Source organism: Microtus pennsylvanicus, chromosome 12 (assembly GCF_037038515.1).
Source record: "Microtus pennsylvanicus isolate mMicPen1 chromosome 12, mMicPen1.hap1, whole genome shotgun sequence".
In the NCBI taxonomy this organism is placed as follows: domain Eukaryota; kingdom Metazoa; phylum Chordata; class Mammalia; order Rodentia; family Cricetidae; genus Microtus; species Microtus pennsylvanicus.
In genome coordinates, this window is record NC_134590.1 from 61,223,114 (window position 1) to 61,243,892 (window position 20,779).

General features: G+C 52.5%; 1 protein-coding gene across 31 annotated transcripts in view; it reads right to left on the reverse strand.

The window, feature by feature from the left end:
• Ablim2 (actin binding LIM protein family member 2) overlaps positions 1-20,779 on the reverse strand; it is a 123,791-nt gene that overhangs the window by 42,972 nt on the left and 60,040 nt on the right. For 11 of the 31 annotated variants that reach the window (XR_012907296.1, XR_012907300.1, XR_012907308.1 and 8 more), the window contains exons 7-12: positions 13,381-13,468; positions 10,868-10,926; positions 7,354-7,410; positions 5,866-5,943; positions 3,264-3,413; positions 465-497 (exon numbers count right to left, since the gene is read on the reverse strand). Coding sequence is in view for 16 of the 31 variants with exons in the window: in XM_075943780.1 (XP_075799895.1) it covers positions 465-497; positions 3,264-3,413; positions 5,866-5,943; positions 7,354-7,410; positions 10,868-10,926; positions 13,381-13,468 (465 nt within the window). In the remaining 15 variants the exon portion in view is untranslated. The remainder of the gene's footprint in view (positions 1-464; positions 498-3,263; positions 3,414-5,865; positions 5,944-7,353; positions 7,411-10,867; positions 10,927-13,380; positions 13,469-20,779) is intronic. The other 20 variants (XR_012907306.1, XR_012907309.1, XR_012907301.1 and 17 more) reach the window with 3 other exon arrangements.

Consider the following 20,779-nt stretch of genomic DNA (forward strand, 5'->3'; position numbering starts at 1 on the left):
CAAAGTGTGCTGTGCCACTATGCCCTCCCCATGGACTCTGTCACATGGCTGAGGGTCTGAGAGGCCACAATCTGCCTCACTGCTTCCAAGGCAAGAAGAAGCCCTGCAGTGCTATTGAGCCTATTTGACAGCACAGCTCTCAGAGAGTGCTCAGCGACAAGGTCCTGGAACTTCCTGTATATCTAGTTGTGGGGGATAGAAGTGGACCTCAGCTCACCCAAGGAAGTCATGACCCAGGCCAGGAGCTGCCAGGCGACACCACATCCCCTGTGTTGGTAAAGACCTGTCTGCACACACAAGGGGGAGCATGCAGATGAGATGCGATTATAAAAACAACCAGCAGGGGGCCCCGGTGAGGCGTGGCTAGGGCCCTGTGGCCCTCAGGGTGCCATGCTGGTCATCTCTATAACCCTGCAGTTGGTAGCACCATGAGCACACGGGACACAGGCATAGGAGGTGGTTACCTCAGTCGGCGTTGGTGAAAGCAACTGAGGCGACTGTGGACACAACAGAGCCGTCTGTTAGTGCGCTGTGCCAGGGGTTGCTTTGGGGTAAGAGGGCTGTTTGGTAACCACAGGCAACACAGGCACCCACATTCAGTGACCTGAGACTCTAGCTAAGAAAGAGCCCCACCACAAGAGATGGCTTGGTGCTGCTTGGCCCAGCGCCTTCCTCTACTCAGCCCACCTGATCCCATTCTTATTCTCACAGAGACCACGAGTTCAGAAACAAAGCAGTTGGTGGTTGAGGGACCACTCTGGTAATACCCACTGGGCTCGACTCTTATTTTCTCTGGAGAGGACAGATGGGTGGGGGACAGCAGAAAGAGGGTGACTAGGGCCATGGGCTGGGAGAGAGCAAGGAGACATAGGCTCAGAGAGGATGCTCCAGTCCTTATGTTTCTAGCCAATGGCTCCTCTCCGCTAGAAGGATGGCTCTTCCACCTCATTCAGGACACTCGGAGAGCAGGGGCCAGAGCCAGCTTACCTGGGCCCCTATGAGTCCTAGCTGAGCCTCACTTGGTCATGGTTTTCTTAGGTACAATTGGGAAAAATAATTCCCAGGGGCTGGGCCAGATACAGTGACAGAAATGAAAACTCTGCTCTTGAGAATGGTCCACAGGGATGAGGCAATGAGGCCATAATGAGCCACTGTGTATTCTGTATATAATCTACCCTACAAGAGCTTATGGTTTTCTATGTTATGTTGCCCACCACACACCATCCCGGGCCTTGGGAGGAAGTGGCATTTTAGTGGGAACACCCCTTCCTTCCCCAGGACAGCCTGGTACCGACATCTGCTAAAGCAGGTCTCACAGGCAGGATAGGCAGAAGGTACGAGCTTGTCGCCAAGCAGATACTGGAGAGGGTAACTCCTGAATCACATAAAGACTCTCCCAGGCTGTCCCACTGCCCTCTGAGGGACAGACCCTTAAGTCAGGACTACCTGTGGGTCACATGGATCTTGCTATGTAGTCTCAGATGCTGAAAGAAACCTCAGAGGTCTCCAGACCGTGTCCACAACTCTATGCCACACACAAGCGGCAACACTGTGTGACCCAGGGATATAGGACAAGGTTGTCAACAGTCTGTGGTCCTGTATATCACCACTGCCCACTAAATCCCTCCCACCAGGGCTTCCTGAAGCCAGTGCAGGATGTCAATGCTCCACTTAGGGAGAGCCCTGGTGGCATTCTGAAGCTGACCACAGTGGGACTTGAAGCCAGCTCTGAGGCCTGACTTCCATGTCCCTGAGGATCAGCCAAGGAAACAGTCAGTGCATGGTCTGTAGGGGAAAGCTTTGAATCTCGTGGTCTGTAGGGGGGAAAGCTTTGGATCTCATGGTCTGTAGGGGGAAAGCTTTGGATCTCATGGTCTGGGGGGGGGGAGCTTTGGATCTCATGGTCTGTAGGCGGGGGAAGCTTTGGATCTCATGGTCTGTAGGGGGGAAGCTTTGGATCTCATGGTCTGTAGGGGGGAAAGCTTTGGATCTCATGGTCTGTAGGGGGAAAGCTTTGGATCTCATGGTCTGTGTGAGGGGGGAAGCTTTGGATCTCATGGTCTGTAGGGGGAATTCTGGATCTCAGAGGGACACAGACAAGTTGCTTGGTCTCTGAGCCTCTTCAGTTCCCTGCTGCTCAAAGGCAGGATGTGGGATGGTGACATCCACACCCAGCTCAGGCACACGGTGGGCGGCACAGTAGCCATAAGGCCCGTGAACCCCCTCCTTAGACATGCACACCAGGATGGCCACCTGCCAGTCCCTTTGTTCTTCTCCATCTCTGAGTGGCCCTCAGAGCCTGCAGGCTTGTCTGGAAGCTATGACCTATGCAGGGCCAAGCTGGGCAACTCAACACTATGAGATATGTACAATACCCCAGGTCTTGGCTTTTACTCCCTGCGAGGCTTTGCTGAAGCCACAGCAAGGAGTCAAAGGAGCACATATTAGGAATAACAATTTTTCTGCCCCAGGTGGGCATCTTTTCTTTTTCTTTCTTTTTTTTTTGTTTGGTTTTTTGAGACAGGGTTTCTCTGTGGCTTTGGAGCCTGTCCTGTAGACCAGGCTGGTCTCGAACTCACAGAGATCCGCCTGCCTCTGCCTCCCGAGTGGGTGGGCATCTTTTCTGAGCTCCACACACAGCCAAAAACACACTAAGACCTCATGACAGAAATAAATGAGACTCAGTAAGAGCTGCAGCACTCAATGGAAACAGGCAGCCTAAATAAGACATCACCAATCGATACTGTCTACTTTCAGACATCAACAATGGATGCTGCCTACTTTCAGGCATCTCCAATAGATGCTGCCTACTTTCAGATATCACTAATAGTTGCTGCCTACTTTCAGACATCACCAATAGATGCTGTCTACTTTCACTAATGCCGGGAATCATGACCCATATTGTTCAACCAGCCTAGAGATGAACTCAAGGAACCCACAGAAGAAGAGCTAGCCTGGGAATGTGGGCTCAAGCCCATATGGTCCAGAGAGGGAAAATGACAAAGAACATGTGTCATGAAAGCACTTAGTAGCCAGAAAATGCAGAAATTTTCAGAGTGTGCTTCCCTTACTCCAACTCTGCTCACCTCCAATCCACTCTCAGCCTCACTTCCCTGAGGGGGGCGTGGTTAGTTAGGAGTGCCTTAAATAAGATGGGCGTGTTATCTGGGAACAAAGAAGCTGAGAGCAGTGGCCATGACTAAACTCTGTCCACAAGAGCCCAGCATCGGGGGAAGCATGCAACACATGGTGACGATCCATACCTCGCCATAGCTCTGCCTGTCCCCAATGGCCGAGTGGCTAATGTAGGGTGAATAGGAGATCATGTCGGGCCGGTCAATGTTATAGATTGCTTTGTTTTTGGGAAGAGCAGCCAAGTCCCTGTAGTCCAGGATCTCATCGCCAAGCTTCGCCTGATGGGAGAGAGAGCAGAGGAGCGGACACTCATGTCACAGGCCAGGACAGAGCAACTTCACAGCCAGCAGTGATGACGGTCCAGCAACATCTGAGCATACCCAGCTCCCAGGAAAGGTAGGACAGGGATGCAAGGCCCAGGACCTAATCACAGGAATAGCCTCGGGATCAGACACTGAGGTTGTTCATTATGCCCATAATGTATTGATGAACCCATAATGTGCCTGACAAGGAGACTCAGGCTATGACCGAAAACCACCCATGGTACAGGTATACAGCACAAACATATATCACAGATGTACATGCACACAATCCACTGCTCACATCAATGCACACACAGGTATGCCTGCACACATCAGGACACACAGAGAATGTGCCTCTCCGAGGTGATGAGGGCATGCACAACAACTAAAACTGCACCCACTCCCATGTGATAACACACACCTGCCGGTTCACAACACATCCACATACTGGCATGCCTACTTGCACACCAGGACTGACTCCCACAAAGTTTCACGTGTGTGACACATACACGTGGCCACCTCTGCACTCATTCTCATTCTCTCTTCCCTCTTCTTAGCAGTGTTGAGCAGGTACAGAAACGGCAGCAAGATGTCTGCTCAGCATTTGACAGGGTGCTGGGACACGGCCCACATGTGTTCACTGACTGTGAGATGTTGTGAGCCGCCATGCTGGCTCAGATGAGATTCATGTGGCTGCTGTTGTGCCTGCTTATTCCTCCCTGCCATCTTGGACAGTGAGTGTCCCACTGTGCCCATGCTCTCTGTATGGTCCCACATATCTGCTCTGGTCCTAGGAGCACCTCCACTCTCTCCAGTCCCCAGCCTGGCTCTGGGCTAGTCCCTCCTTGCTCAGGTTCCATTTCTGCATCAGTCTTTGCCAGGTCTCCTCTGCTGGGATTCTGAGACAAAGCCTCAACAGCCACAGCGGACACTGAGCTGCATCAGTGACAGAAAGTCACAGCTCCCTGTGGTGGGGACACTCACAGTGCTCCCACTTACAAGAGTCCAACACTCAGAGAAGCTGGATAATTTTCCCAGAGTCACTCACCTAAGAAGGCATGGCAGCTGAATGATTCTAGAACACTTCCCCCATTGGTACTCCCTGTTGGAACAACTCTCTCAAACTACAGCTGCATCAAGTGGCTCTCCTGATACCCCCAGGCATCTTCTACCTCAGGCCACCCACATCTTTGTCTTTCCAGAACCTATCAGGCTCTCCAGAGCCCAGCAGCCCTCACCCATCTCTAGGAAGCCTTTCTGACTACTAGACTCAGGGCTCCCTGGGGACATTTGGCAGAGAGAGTCTTGCACTTAGCCTTGCACTATGACTGAAGGCCTAATGCTTCACATCTCTGACCATTCTTCTGGAGCCCAGGGCAGGTCTCGAAATACCTGAGGTCAAATGTTAAGCCAGGGCTTATGATCACCATGGACCATCCCATGGGGATGTTCTAGCTGTTTGGACGAATGGAGCTCAGGGGATCTTTCCCTGACCATCAGTTGATCTTGGTCTCCTCTGCCCCCATTCTATACATCCTGCCTCTTGGTCCTGTAGTTTCCATCCTTCATCTGAGAGCTGTGCACATGCTATTCCCACTCATGGAGGTCTCACTTCCATCCAGGTCAGAGGGCTGACCTTCTGTGGACTGCATGTCCTCTCCTACATCCCCAGGTCAGGACTAGAGTTGTCTGGGACTCCACCGGCTTGGTCACATTTTGTCTAAAGCTGAGCAATCAGGCATCTGCACAGAGTGGGTGGTGGGGTTGAATTCACCCCAGCTTACAAATGAGCTTTCAGAGGCCCACAGGGGAAACACCTTGCCTCCGATGCACAGCCAGGCACTGGCTGAGACTCAACACAAATGTCCTCCCAGGGTTCTAGAACCCTCTCCCTCCACACTGTGGTCACAGTGACCCTGCACGGCATATTTGTCTCCTGCTCACCATGAGGCCTTTGATTCTCACCCACCACGTGGCCCCTTGGCCCACCAAGGTCTGTCTGGTGCTATTTTACAATACCTTTCTCTTGGGGAGTTGGGTAGGAGCCTTCTGTGCATGTGCGTGGACCTGCATAGCAGCTTATAGGCCCACATACCCTTCCTTCACATGGCCTCGGCTGACTACCTAGAGACCAGCCACTGCCCGCCTGCAGGATGATGACCACAGCTATGCTCCATGCTTCCCTCTCATCACCAGTCAGTTGAGGACAAATTCCTAGCAGCCTTCCTAGGCCACACAGATGTGTCCAGGCCTCAGGGTTCGAGTCATTCTCCAGCTCTCTGCCCATTTTCCCCCAAGGTAGTGCTGGGTGTCCAGCCTCACCCTTGGAGCCCACAGAGACCATCTTCAGCAGATTGCAGTCTCCACAGAACTGGCCCAGTGGTGACCCCACCACCACCCCACGGCACTCTCCATGGCCCTCACTTACGTAGATCACACGGCTTGGGGACCCCGACGTGCTTGATGCAGGCACGGAGACAATGCTCTCTGAGGAAGTCCTGGTTTCCTAGAACAGAGTTGTACAGGTTGACCTGGAGCCATGCTGTTGGGCACCTTCTGGAGGCATCTCCAGGATATGGGCAGGAATGCCAGTGAACTCGGCAGGTGGAATTTTCCCCCTTTTGTAGGTTGAGGGAAGTCTTGGAACAAATGCACAGGCTTGGAAGAACAACTGAAGACTACAATAAACACAGCAGGCCATTAGTGAAGATAAGGTGTCTACAACCCGCCACTCACGAAAAGCTCAGAATGCCCTAAGGGATGCTGGGGTGAGGTTATCATGTCTCTGAGGATGAAGGTAGGTGGGCATGTCTAACAACCATGTGATGCACCATCTCCATGGTGTATGGAACCTCTGCTATTTTCCAATGCTTAGTTCCTCTCCTTGGACAAATGTCAGTCCTCCAGCCACACCCAGCAGTCACACCCTCCCCTCTGCTGACCGAGCCCTCAGGCCATCTCAGCTACTCCTTCCTCCCTTACCTAGGCTCAGCTCTGCCAGTACCAGGTGATGCGTGATGTCACTGCATAACCAGCTTCCTCCCAGTCTCTGCCATTGACAGTGCCCAACCCTCCTTACATGCCCTCCTCCCCTCCCCCCTGTATCACTAGCTCTAGCTCCTCCTTCCCCTCCCTCATACAGATCCCCTGAATGCCCCACACCTGGCTTTCATCCTTCCAGGCAAGGCCTGTGCCCCTGGCCACTCTAGACCCCTTCTCCTGGTCTAGTTCCTGGCATGCCCGTTCTCATGCCTCTTGCTCGCCTCATCTAAGAAGAACATATTTCCAAGAGGTGTCCCTGCCTTTCAGAAGATGAGAGCTCTGACCCCTCTGCCCTGGGTCTCATGTCCTCCCCTGCATATCTTCAGTGACCCACACCACCACCGCCCCTCCCTCACTTTTCCTCAGGAGGCTCTTTTTTTTTTGCCTCCGGAGTCTGCCATGCTCCTCTCCTGAGGCGGTTGACATCTGTTAAGGCCCTCATTGGTTTTCTTAAATTTCCCATGTTGAGGCCCTTTCCTGGGACCTCAGAGTGTGACCGTGTGGAGATGGGGGTCCTCGTAGAGGTCACAAAGGTAAAATGGGTCACTGGGTGGATCTAAGCCAATCTGCTTGGAGTCATCTTAAAAAGAGTTCAGAACATGAACGCACACACAAGCATGTAAGAAAACAAGATGCTGCCACCAACCCCAGTCAGAGAGGCCTCAGGAGGAGCCAGCCGGCCGGCCATCACCTGCAGCCTTGATCCCTGCCACAGGGAGGCAGGGAATGTGTTGAAACCTCCAGGCCAGAGGAACCAAGCCTGACCTGGAGGAGGCCTCCCCTCCTGAGCTCCTCCTACACTTAGCATGACACCAGCAGGGACAGGCAGACACCAGGACCAGACGGGCCACACAAGGCAGCAGGGGTCACAAACCTGTGAGGCACAGGGCAGGGTGCCCGGGCAGGGCTGGCTGCAAACAGAGCTGTGCATCTAGAAGGGAGAGAGGAGGGATGGCGTGAAGCTTGCTCTTCGGATCCTGCCATCCCCTCTGCAGCTCCTGCGCTCTGGACCCCTCAGCACTGAGCTCTGCCTCCCCTCAGGCCTTTGATTTCTCAGCACCTCAGCTCGGGGAATACACTGACAGGTACCCCTCCCCCACAGCTTTCGAGGCTGACGGGAATGGGATCGCCTCATGGCACTGACTGTCCAGTCCTTAGTCACCACGTACCTCAGAACTGCTCCATGCAGTGGCCCCCTCATGCCTGTAATTGGTGCCTGTAAGACGGGGCCTGCTCTTCTAGTGGGGAGAGGCCGAGTGGGTACTGTGCTCCACTGACCCTGGATGATGCCTGCCTGACCCCTTCTCTGGAAAGTGGCAAGATGCCCAGAAAGGGGCCTGCTATTCCTGGCATGCACTGCAGACCAATGTGGCATTCAGAGCATTGTCCCTTGGTCATGTCAGGGGAATATCTGAGCCAGATCCACAGAGCTGGCAGAGATGACCGCTGCCAGCTCTCTTTGTGCCATGGGCTCCAGCCACTCTGAGCAGAGATGATGTGAGCCCTCCTTAGACTCAGTGCCTAGCTCTGTGGGGGAGGGCAGAGGCCAGAACCTGACTCACCATCAGCAGAGGAGATAGGGAGAAGAGCTGGGGTGACTGTCACTAGGGTGAGAAGATGGGTATTATCCCACCCTCCACCATTCCTAACCTGTTATGTTCCACAAAGACCCACAGTGAACTTCAGTGCCATGTTTCCCACCTGGCCTTGTGGCACTGCCTTGTTCCCACCCACAGAGGTAAGAATAGGACCTGGAACTGGTAGGAAGTCCATGAGCCTCATTTGCTGCCCTCTCCCCAGTTCCAGGTATAGAAAAAAACACATGGTGGGTGCCAGATGCTGTGCTAAGGATGTCTTGATACCTATGGGCATTGGGTGCTGTGCTGAGGATGCCATGATACTTGTGGGCATTGGATGCTATGCCAAGGATGCCATAATACCTGTGGGTTCTGGGTTCTGGGCACTGTGCTAAAGATGCCACAATGCCTGTGGATCTGGGCAGTCGTGACTACATCTCCCAATGTCCCCTGCACCTATTCCAGATGCTCAGGACCCTGTAAACAGTGGTTCTTGTCCACAACATCTTCCTTGCCTGAGTAGAGGAGGGACAGCGACACAGTTGGAGTGGCTTTCTAAACAGCAAGGAAGACCCGTATTTCTTCCTGCTGGCCTGGCCCTGCATGGATAGACCAATCAGGAGCCAGGGTCCTAAAGCAGAATGAGTTCCCTGAGTGTCCTAGAGATGTCCCAAGTGTCACTTGTTATGGTGACTATTAAGCCCAAGACAGGGAATCCATTCCTTGTCACTGGGTAGAAAGTAGGCTCTGCCTCCACTCAGTGGCAGATTTCAAGAGTCAATAACATAGGTGCTGCCTTCATGCTGTGTTTCTCAGGGACAGTTTTCATAAGCCAGTCAGGCCTGCCTGGTTTCCCCTACTCGAGGGCAGCTCACACGTGGAGCAACAGAGTGCAGGAGTCTGACCCCTTCATCCTCAGGTCAGACCAGACATCGGCCAGTCCTGGGAAGCCCAGACTGAATACCTGACAAGAAGTCAGCTTGTCTTAGGCTGCCCAGGCTCTGCCCCAAATGTTGACTTAAGGAGACAGCCTTCATGTTAGGCTACTCACTTCTGTACAGACCAGAGAGCCTGGGATGTAGGGCCTGCCTGCAAAGGCCCAGGAAAACAAGGCTGCCTTAATCCCTGGTCTGGCAGCATCCATCCCTCAGGGCCTTCCATCTGGCCAGAGATCACAGAAAATGAGGAAGGCTGTTGTCGCCTGCAGCTGGTATCGGGCAGGGCCACCCTACTTTACCTGGTCCTTGAAGCTGACTGTGGGAAGGGAGAAGAGCAGGGTACCAGCTCCCTTTCCTAGCTCAATCTCTGGTCAGGTCATTTCCCTGAGCACACGTATGCCTGAGAGTATATCTGGGGCCTCTGGGCAGGTCTGACTCCCTCTTCTGCTGAGTGGTTGGGCAGCACAGGGGACCCTGCAGGCAAGATGGTGTCAGGATCTATGTTCACATCTCCACAGACCGTGACTGAGGGCAAGGATGCCCTAAGTGGCAGATGCATAGTTTGCAGAGAGCATCAGCACTGATGGAAACAAAGCATACAGTGTGCATTACTCATTGGCCTCCTACCTGGAAAGCCACAGCAAAGACTTAATAGGATGTCAGCGCAATGGGGCAGAAGGATGCACAGTCACTGGGGGGTGGGGAGGTGGGGAGGTGCGGGGGTGGTTATGAGTTCCTCACAGCCAAAGGCAGGGCTGCTGAGAGGATCCTGAACAGCGCCCTGCTAGCCACTGCCTCCCTGTGTTCCTCCCTGTTCTGTGTATCCCCCTGCTTCTGTTACAGCCAATCTTCCTCTCCCTTCTCCCCCATCATTTCCTTCTCCTGGGTTTTTCTTCTTCCTCCTCCCACCCCTTCCTTCTTCCCCTCCTCTTTCTGCCCTGCACCTTAACCACCCTGGAAATCACTGCTGCTCTTCTCCCAGGGCCTGAGTTTGAGCTCTCGAGCACCCTCTGAATGCTGTGCTTCCTTCCCACCCAGCGTGGCTGTTGTCTCTCCATAATCCTGGTGCCTGGCACACAGTAGGGCATCTATGGTGCTCAGAGCCCATGCCTTCCTAGAGGCTGACCTTTGCTCTCAGCCTCTAGGAGGCCATGGTTACCTCATCTCAGCAGCAGCTGTGTTCAGGGAGGGCTGACCACACCTGATCATCTCAGGGTATGGGTGACCATGTCGGCAAGACCAACCTGTGCCCTAGGACAAGAGCCTCGGGTTGCAGGGGCTCAATGGATCTGATATGTGGGCTCGAAGAATCACCCTCCTCCCTTGCTGGAGCCCCGGTGAAATCTCGAGCATGGAGCTTGCCTGGTTGGCGTGCTCTATGTGCCCTGTCCTGCATCTGTGCAGGAGGGTGACATGCCTGTCCCCACAAGGAGAAGACAGATGTTCTGCTTTGGGACTTGCTGTGTATTTGTATTCTGACCAATCTACACTCAAGAACTTGCTCTATGGCAGGCAGGCCAGCTATCAGTGAGGGTGTAGGACCTGTTAAGCCCAGGCACAGTTTGAGCCCACAAATGTTCTGATGGCCATAGGGACTATTAGGGCTCTCCTAAATTGTCATGACCATCTGTGTTCACTGACTAGACAAGAAAGTCAGCAGGGCTGGGCCATCTGGTGTCCCTGGAACCCCATTAGACCTACATGATGGCTCATTGACCTATATGATCCCCTACCTTGTGGCCCTCTGTCCCCTGAGCCTGGCTGTCCTGCGATGTCTTGGAGACCTGGCTGAGAAGCGTGAGTAGGCTGGCCTGCATCTCCCCCTCTAACCTGCATGTGGAGAACACACCAGGAAGCCACAAATCTCACCAACCTTGCTCTTGTCTTCAGTCCTGGCTGCTTGCCGACATGCCGGGTGCCAGATAGAGGAGCCTGTGGGTAGATTCCCAAAGGAAGAGGTCAAAGAGCAGTTCTGGGTGCAGTGCCCACGCATGATTACCTGCTCAATATCCTTCAGACAGGCTCCACACCTCCTCTCCATGACACTGAAAGCAGCTTGGCTCATGTGGGGTAATGGCATGAGGGAAAGCAGAGAACTTCCCAATGTGGTCCGATTACTTTTGTGGGCAGCAACACGGGTCCCAGGGAGCCTGGGCACACTGCCCAGCCCTAAGCTAGCCAGACGGGTATTCTTGGAGGTAGCATCAAGTACAGAGGCAGGGGTAGGGAAGAAGCTCTCATGGCTGGGATACCATGAAAGTCATAGCACCACATTTGCCAGAGCTCTCTCTGGTCACAGCACCAACAACCTGCCAGAGACCACCTTCATGGAGAGAGTAGCTATGAGGAGCCAAACAGAAGACCTCAGAGTGGCTGGGAATGGTGGGGGTCCTACACAAGGCCCTGGCCATAGTCTTCAGCTCCCCAGAGAGCACAAAGAAGTGCCACTAGCCTGGTCAGACCTTCACTGCAGTGTGGAAAACCCATGCCTGAGAGGGCAGCCTGGACTCGGTGCCCACAGAAAGCCCTGGCAGGTCCCACTGCATTGGCTCAATATCCCAGACTCATGAAGGGGATCTTTGTTTCCAGAGATAAGGACACCTTCATGTGAGCACGTGTCCCCAAGCCACTATGCCAGCGAGCCGTGCTTGGCATTGGCTGGCCCTCTAAGGGCTCCATTTACATCCACAGCGAGGCCTCTGCAGAGGGCCTCCCACAGAGCAGCCGTGGTGGCTGGCCTGACTCTCAGGATCTCCCTTGGGAACAACAGGCGACAGTAGGGATGAGACTGTCACATCTGACATCATCCCCAGCCAGGGAATGCCTCAGAAAAGGGAGGCCTGTCTCACACACAGATTGGAATGTCTCTCTGTGGTTACTCAGCATCAGTCTATAGACAGAACACAACAGATGCAGCTGCTACCAGCTCTGTCCCTGTCCCAGGACCCCAGGAGAAAGAGCAAGTTGCCAAAGAGATGAAATACAAACAAGGCCACAGATCGTGCCCACCCTATTGCTGGCCCCTGTACCCCCAGTCATTCCAGTGTCCCATGGTCACGTGATCTGAGATGAAGTTAATCCCCTCAAGCCTCCTGTGTCTGTCTCTCCTGCTAGCCCTGAGCAGCGGTTGAGGGGTGAGCTCTCTCCTCTTGCTGCATTCAGTCTGGTGAGGACCAGATCACCAGGCTGAGCCAATCCTCTGCCACCTTCCGTTTGAATGTAGGCTCCTGGTGGACTCTCTGCTTTCCTAGTCACCTATTCACCCTGCAGCTCCAGCCTCTCGTCGTGGCCAAGCCAAGCCCACACCTCCTCCAAGCAGCACTCCCAGCCTTCTCTGCTGATGTATCTGGGATGTCTTGGCCTCGCAGCCACTCCCTCTGACTAACAGCCCTGGAGGGTAGGCTGACCAAGCTCTTGCACCAGGCCCTGACCGAACATCTTAACCTAAATGATGAAACTATGGTGCCTCTTTGACTTTCCAAGAGACAGGACCGGAAGGGAACAGACGTAACCTCCCTCTCAGGCCTGAAAGACTGACGACCTCTTAAGCACCTGTGTGACCTGGAGCCACCTTCAGTTGGTTGCTCTGTCCCCCATACTGCCTCAGGGGGGACAGTGACCTGGCAATGCTGTCACCTCTCTGCCACTCCTGCCATTTGTGGCTTCATTGTGTCTATACCACCAATGCCCTCTGCTCGGCTGTTTTAGGGAATGAAACATTGGATGGGTCTAAAGTGAGAAATAGCCATGAAGGGGCTAAGCTCCACTGTTGTTTTCCATTTTGACACTTATCATTGTAATTTACTTTTATTTTATTGGTATGGGGGGGTTGTCATGGCACATGTGAAGTGTGTAAAGGTCAGAGGGCACATTCCAACAGCCAGTTCTCTCTGTCCACCTTTACTTGGGTTCCAGGGGTGGAAGTCAGGCCATCAGGTTCGTGCAGTCAGGGGCTCCAGCCATGAAGCTACCTCACTGTCCCTATCAATATGAGTTTTAATGGTGTGTGAATAGAGTTCTAGGGAACACATCGGAAGGCTCCTTTCTCCAAATTTCCCTTTGCCAGTGTTGTGAAGACGGCTACTTTCCACCCTGCAGGAAGGAAACCTGGTCTTGCTGCAGTGTAGAAGGGGCACCAAAAGGCTCAGGTAGGGCACAACTAAAGTCTTTGAGTCCTTGCGTGCGATGAGGCCTGAGGGGCAGCGGTGGGACCTCGTGGCCTACTCTTTGGCAGCCTGATCTCACTCACTCGGGTTCACTGACACCCTCGATGGCAGTGTGGCTGACTCGAGATCACAGTCAGTGTGTGATATGCCAGCTCCCAGCAGCACTGTGGGAGTTTTTCACCCCGAGCATAGCGTGCAATAGGCACATCTGAATGCTTACCTTGCAGGTACATCTCCTCGCCCTCTGAGAACATCTGGCCGCACCTGACGCATAGCGCACAGGAAGGGTGGTAGTGCTTCTCCCCGGCCTGGGCAAAGCACAAAGCAGGTAAGTGTTGCCACTGCGGTGGGTGCCCAGGGGGCCATAGCATGCAGGGTGGGTGTCTATTCTGTGCACACATCTGAGGAAGTGAGCACATCAAAGGCCCAGAAGCCACTGAGATCAAAGATCTGCACAAGCTAGGGCGTATCCACGGCCTGTTCAGAAGCTGGGAGACCTAGCTCCGCCGGCCTGATCCTTGATCTCTGGAGACCAGATGTGTAATCAACCACCCCTGGGTGTGACTGTGGACAGGTCAATATAAAAGGAGGGTCTGGTCCCTTCACCTCTGCATGGCCTAGGGGACAAGAAGTGGAAGCAAGGATTGGAGGGTGGGAAGGGGCAACTTCATTTCTCCAGTGATGGGAACAGGGAGCATAGATTGGGGTTTGGGGGTTTTAAGGGGGTTTTGTTTTGTTTATCTCTGTACTCCTCAATTCTCTCAATTGGCACTTTCTAGCTTAGTAATTCTTTAAAAGCCATTAAATTAGATTACAAATTTTAATCCTAAAACAAATAGATTACACTAATTGTAATTTCTTGCCTCTGGTTTACTTCTACATGGTGCCAAAAGGAGACCTGAAGTGCTGTTGCCACCATTCTCAGCAGTGAGCGCTGCTCCCAGGGTGTGGCAGGTGGGCCTGCCGCTAGATGTGAAAGATGAAGCCGTGTCTCACAGCAGCCTAAAACGGGAAGAGGCTCCACGCCCGCTTCTGAACTTGAATCTTAATTGGCACCTTCCTGAATAAGAAGTTGGGGGGGGGGGCGCTAAGAGCACCTTACCTCACTCGCTACCTCTGCCTGTTTTCCCTTGGAAAAACTAGGCCAAGGCCCCTGCTTATGGGAAAGGAGAATCAAGACTCTCTCCCGAGTGGGCCTTGCCAGCTGCTCTGCACTTCCTCCTGGCAATCAGCTCAGCTCCTTCCATCCACGCTCATGTCTCGGGCCAAAGGATCTTCAAGGCAGAGAAGAGAGACCCCCAACCATGGTGGCTGACCCCAGTCAAGGCCCCTGCTCATGTTAACCCTGCCACCCGGGTTCCTCTGGACCTCCCAGACTCACCAAATGGTCTTTTTGCTCCCAAAGCCACCTCCTTCATAGGAGTCTTCCTGATACCCCCTAATCTTATCCCCTCTGACCCTCACAGCTTGGCGAATATCCAGGCTTTTTCTTCCCAGAACACACTGGGATTTGCTGGCAGGGGCTGGTGCCTGGGCCCTTCCAGGACTGAACTGCCTCATGGGCAGTAGCCATACCCAGGGCCAGCCTGAATGACAGGGTAAGGGTCCAGGTCATTTTGGTGATTACAATAGAGAACAGTGAGTGGGCAGGGGAACGCTGTGTTTTGAGTTCTGAGCAAAGGTTGAAAACCACTCTGTAATTTTAGAAAAGTCAGCTGATAGCCAAAGTTGATGTTCCCTAGTTCATGACCTTCCTTCCTTCCCCCTGCTCCCCACAAGTCCTCCCTGTGACAGCCCCAGGGTAAGCAAGCCCTATGTCCACTTGTGAATTTAAAGGGACATAGAACACTGATGGAAACAGTTTCTGAGACACTAGGTTCAGGGCTGGAGAGATGGTTCAGTGGTTAAGAGAGTTTGCTGATCTTCCAGAGGACCTGAGTTCGGTTCCCAGCACCCATGCTGGACAGCTCACAATTACCTGTAACTCCAGCTCCAGATTATCCTATGTCCTCTTCAGGCATGCCACACACGTGACATACATGGAGATATAAACACATTGGGGAGATAGAGGGAAACAGAGAGACAAAGCAACAGAGAGACAGACAGGATTTCCCTCTGTAACAGTTGCTGCCTTCCCTGTGACTTGCCACACTGCACACACACACACACACACACACACACACACACATTACTCAGTTCCACACATACTAGGGGTTCAGTTCTTTTATATAATACACTGTGGGTGCATTTCAGCCTTCATTGTCATAAGAGCCATGAGGGCAGAGAGGGACTTGAGCAGGGCCATTTGGTGGGCAGACACAGCAGAGCTGGGATAGAAGTCCAGAAGGCCCCAAGTGCACACATTTCAGACTGGGCCTCCCAATCCTACCTCAAAGTCCTTGACTCCAGGGTGCAGATCACATATTCACATGTCCCCTCAACCCTCATGCCCTGAACAAAGACAGAGAGGAAGCAGATAGTCTGAACAGTAGAGAAGAACAGCCAACACAGAGGAGTCGGACCCAGGTTTATCGGGTCCGTTTGAGAGGGTGGTGACTGTCCTGGGGTGACTGGAAAAAGTCCACAGAGACTGGGTGTGTTTGTGGTCCTAGCTTGTATAATGGAAGTGTGTCCAGGTGCACATGGCCATTCCTCTCTGCATGTAAGTGTGCATATGGACACTCAAGTCTAAGAGTTTCATAAACAGGCAGAGGACCTAACTACAAGATCCAAAACAGCACAACTGTCCAGAGAAAAGCTCGCACAGAGCCCTTATTAGCCTGGATGAAGACTTAGATTGGACAACCAAACCATAAACAAAAGAAGGACAATCGGAAAGCAGACTTCAGCAAAACCTGCCAAAAGCTCCCGTTCAGCAAAGGGCACAGGAGGAGGCTAAGAAGACAAGCGGATGAAGGGGAGGATAGCTTTGCAAGACATAGATTCAGTAAGGGTATGGGATCCACAATATGTAAAGAACCATTGCCATTCAATGATACACCACCCAGAGAAGAAAGGAACAGCCCTTTTTGCCTGTGGATGATGCTGAGGAAGTGTTATTGAGAGTTCTCATCTCCCCGCTGCCAGATCCAAGTCAGGCTCCTAAAGAACCTGAACAGATATGGAAGCAAGCTCTTATTGGAGGGTGGGGCTTTAAACCATCTCTGAATATCTGAGGAACCACAGAGAACACTCACTGCCACAGGGCAGGAGGCGGATGAAGCTATGAATGAAAGGCCACATAATGTGCCTAAAAGAACAGTGAAACCAAAGGCAGCTGAGAGAAGATTCTCAAAGACGAGGTGCCCACTTAACCGTGGGAAGGAGCTTTCCTTCTATGACCACAGCCAAACACACCCCGGCCACCTCTGTTCTTACAGCTGTCAGTCCTGCCATAACCTGCCGGCCATCACCCTGCCCACCACTGAGGAAAGCCACCTAGAGATTATTTTTGTACAGCCAGGGGAAGTGAAGCGATTGGAACCGTGATGGCAGCAGGAGAAAGAACAGCATTGTTCATTACCTCGGAGGACCACAGCTCTGTGGATGAGGCTGTCGTTCAGAAATGCCACACTGTGAGCAGCCATCTTGAGAGTGGCTGCCACGCAGGGAAGAGAGAAGGTTGGGAAGTGAACCCTGTTCACACCTGAGATGTCCAGTGCTTCCTGTAGACCCACATGGATCTGGAAACTCTGGTGCTGGTTGTGGAGGCAGTTTGGGTGGCAATGACCACTTTGGTCATGAAGGAAACGACAGGGACCATTGTATTGGTGGATATAGTGGCAGTGTTGATGACTCTAATAGTTTGGTAATGACGGTGGTTTCGGGAGAGGTAGTCCCGGTTCCTCTGGAGAAGGCAGAGGCTATGGTAATGGCGGATGGGGCTATGGTGAGAGTGGCTACGACAGCTTTAACAATGGGGGACAGGAAGGAAGTGTTGCAATGGCAGTAGAGGCAACTGTGTAGGTGGTGACACCTATGGAGGTGGAAATCACAAAACTCAAGCTTCAGACTTTGGACCCATGAAGTACTCTGGAGGCAGGAGCTCTGGCCCTGTGGTGTGGAGGTTCCTAACACTCTGCCAAACCATGAAACCAAGGTGGCTGCAATGGGCCCCAGCAGCTGCAGTGCTACCGAAGGGGCAGAAGGTTCTAACCATTGTCCAGAAACAAAGTCTAGCTGGCCAGGAAGGCTAGAGATGTGACAGGGAACAAGACTGTGAACTCAGGACAGTACCTGTGATGGGTTGTTTAACAGGGTGTTTGCTTCTGTTCCGGGGGAAGCATGTAGCTCTCAACAAACTGTTTTTGTTTGTTTGTTTGGTTTGGTCTGGTATTTTGAGACAGGGTTTCTTTGTGTAGCCCTTGCTGTCCTAGAGCTAGCTCTGTAGACCAGGCTGGCCTCGAACTCACAGAGATCCACATGCCTCTGCCTCCCAAATGCTGGGATTAAAGGTGTGCACCACCACCGCTGGCCTCCAAGTGTTTTAACGTCAGGTTTTTTCACTCAGTCAGTTGATTGACAAGTGTACTGGTTTGATCGTGACACCAATTAGGTATGTCTTTAAAAAACAGAAGAAATTGGATCTCTTAAGAGCTTAGGAGGGCTTGCTGTGCTTCCAGAGGGGCTGAGTTCAGATCCTAACACCCATGTAACAAGCCAAGCATGGTTTCATGTACTCCTCTGGCCTCTGAGTGCAGGTGCACACAGCCACACACCTCTGCACATGTATGTAAATACACATGGGTGGGGGTGGGGCAACTTGGCTAGCCACTTCTCCAAAGATGATAAGAAAGTGATAAAACAGAAAATATGGTCAATGTCACACGTCACTGCCATAGGGACTTGCTAACCAGCTCCTGACCTGAGCAGACGAGGTGTCTCATACCCAGCAGAGCAGCTGTACGTGTACAAGAACAATCAAGACCATGGGAAGCCTGTGGGGAATTGGGTCCACTCATGGTACAAACTAGAAATCCACTGCATGGTGTCTAAGAAAGAGCAAAGACTCCTATGCCCAGTTCGCAGCAACATGGCACACGCTGGTCCTAAGCTCACACATGCCCTGTGAAGGAGGCAGTGCGGCACATCCATCCATAGGATGCTGTGTCTTAGACAGGAGGAGGTACCCACAGGTGCCACAGTGTGGACAGCCTAGAGGAGCCAGTCATGTAAGGTCAGCTGTGTGACTCAGAAACACCCAGAACTGGCTAATCCACAGAAGCAGCCAGGGGCCAAGGTGACCTTGCCTTGGCTCTTTGACTTGTGAGGACACTCAGGTCTGTCAACCCTCCCCTCCCCCCTTCTCTTGCTGCTGCTGCTACAAACAAGGGGAGCACAAAAGGCCAGTGGAGGTGACAGAGTCAAAGCTGAGTATCTTTGCTGTTGCTGTCACAGTCCACGGTCACTGTGTTTCCCTTACAGTGAGGGGTCTTGTAATCATCTATCCAAGCAGGGTTTCCCAGGAAGACCAAAGCATCAAGAGCAGGTTGCTTCAGCACTGAACGTCTGTGTCACTACCTCTGCATCCCCAGCCGGCAGATGGCCTAACCCCTTGCCTATTTGGGGCTCAAGATGGCTCAGATTTGAACAGTGCATCAGAAGCCCAAAATGTTTTGGCAATGTGTGGTTTTAGAAAAATAGCTTATGCCTCCCAACAAGCAACTGTCATCTTTAGCAAAACAGACCAAAGCTGGCTATGGAGATGTGAGTAGCTCACAAGGGCACGAAGCTCCTACAGCCCCAGGAGGGCCAGGCCAGTAGGCAGGGCTCCAAGGATTGTCCCCAGCAGCCCTGCAGAAAGGGTCAGTAGCACTAAAGTTGGGTAGAAGCCTCATGCCTTGAGACACTGCCTCTTCTCTGCAGGGTGGAGCAAGGGACCATTCCTCACATGGGCAGCAGAAATACGGATCTTCCTAATCGAGCCTCACATATCCGAGGCCAGTACCTTCTTCCTCAGACGCAACTTGATAAAGCAAGTTGTCTAGGGACCTGGACATGCCTTCTTCTGCCCCTGGGTTTTCCTTTGATTTCTCCATGGAAAGCAGAGCTGGACCTTCAGGTGGCTGCTCGGAGCCCAGGGCATTCCTCGGTCAGTCTCAAAAGTATATTTGCCTTTATTCTTGTTTATTTTTGAAATGTTGGGTTTGAGCTCATAGTCTTACCTTTGCTGGGCAACTGAACTATATCCCAGCTTTTGGTCTGTAGAGACAGTCTCACTTTGCAGCACGGCTAGCCTTGAACTCGCAAATCCCCTGCCTCTGCCTCCTGAATACTAGAATTCCAGGTGGGTGCCACCTGGCTTGCAAATTCCTTGTGAATATCCAAGACTGAATCCAGTTTTTAAAAGTCCTAATTACATGAGGAAATGAAATTTAGAAGGCAAAGAATCAAGACCCAGAGCAGGCGCCAGGCAGCCCAGGAGTGCCTGATGGCTGCAGTTGTACTGAGTTCCCAGGGCTCTTCCACCTGAGTCATTGTGGGAACCACTTGCTCCCAAAAGAAGAGCCAAGTTAGCACATGCCCAGCAAAGCTTCAGAGGTCTGGAGTCCCTTCCCAGACTCTGTCTCTGTCCCAGCGCTTAACCCCCTTACCACACCCTTAGCTCCTCACTTCTCAGGATCTGTTACCAACATATTACCCCTGCCCCGGGTGCCCCTGTCTCCACCTCCCATCTTGATCCTCACCATCACCACTTAAGATGCCATCTTGGGAAGCCATGCCATATACCTACACAAGCACCCTTAAGGCCCACCCAGGGACACATCCATGAAAGGTGCTCTGAGAGGGAACACAGGCCCACAGTCAAGTGTAAGTGCTCCTCGGGCACAGAGAGTTCTGCCAAACACACATGGGAACAGGTGAGGATCCCAGCCTACAGTGGTGCACACACTCATGTCTGTATGTGTGATTGTGTGCCTATTCGTGTTGTCCATCTGTACATACGTGTCTATGTCTCTGTGTCTGTGTGCTTGCATGTGGCGTGCTGTGTGTCTGTGCTTTTCTGTGTCTCCGTACCCATGTGTAAGTCTGTGGGTTGCTTCTCTCTCTCTCTCTCTCTCTCTCTCTCTCTCTCTCTCTCTGTGTGTGTGTGTGTGTGTGTGTGTGTGTGTGTAGGTGAAGCACAAAAATCTCATTTCTAACCAGTGGATAGCTTAGGTGTCAGCATTCACTTAGGAGTGGTTTTATCGTTTGTTTTACATAAGTCTCTTGAATACACTTCTAAAATAAGCATACTGGTTACTGATTTTAGGGGCTTGAGATGCAATCTTCATTGCCTGTCTTCAGCTTTCAAATGCTCCCAACTATTTGAAAACACAGTTTCTCTGCCGGTAGTAAAGAGCACATGCGTATAGAGTGGCAAGGAACGTGCCCATGCGAATACAGAAGTGGGCAATGGAAAGTGACATTCCACATCACAGGAGATGCGTGTGGAAACAGACAAGCTTGTGTGGGTCCCTGACCCAGGCCAGAGCAGGACAGGCCTTGTCTCCTCACCATCCTTCATGGCAGGGACCCCGTTACCTCATGTTTGTGGGGCCAGCCCCCAGCTCACAGTGGAACACAGTGAGCCCCATAGAAATTAATGCCAGGAATGGAGAAGGAAAGAAAAGGGAGAT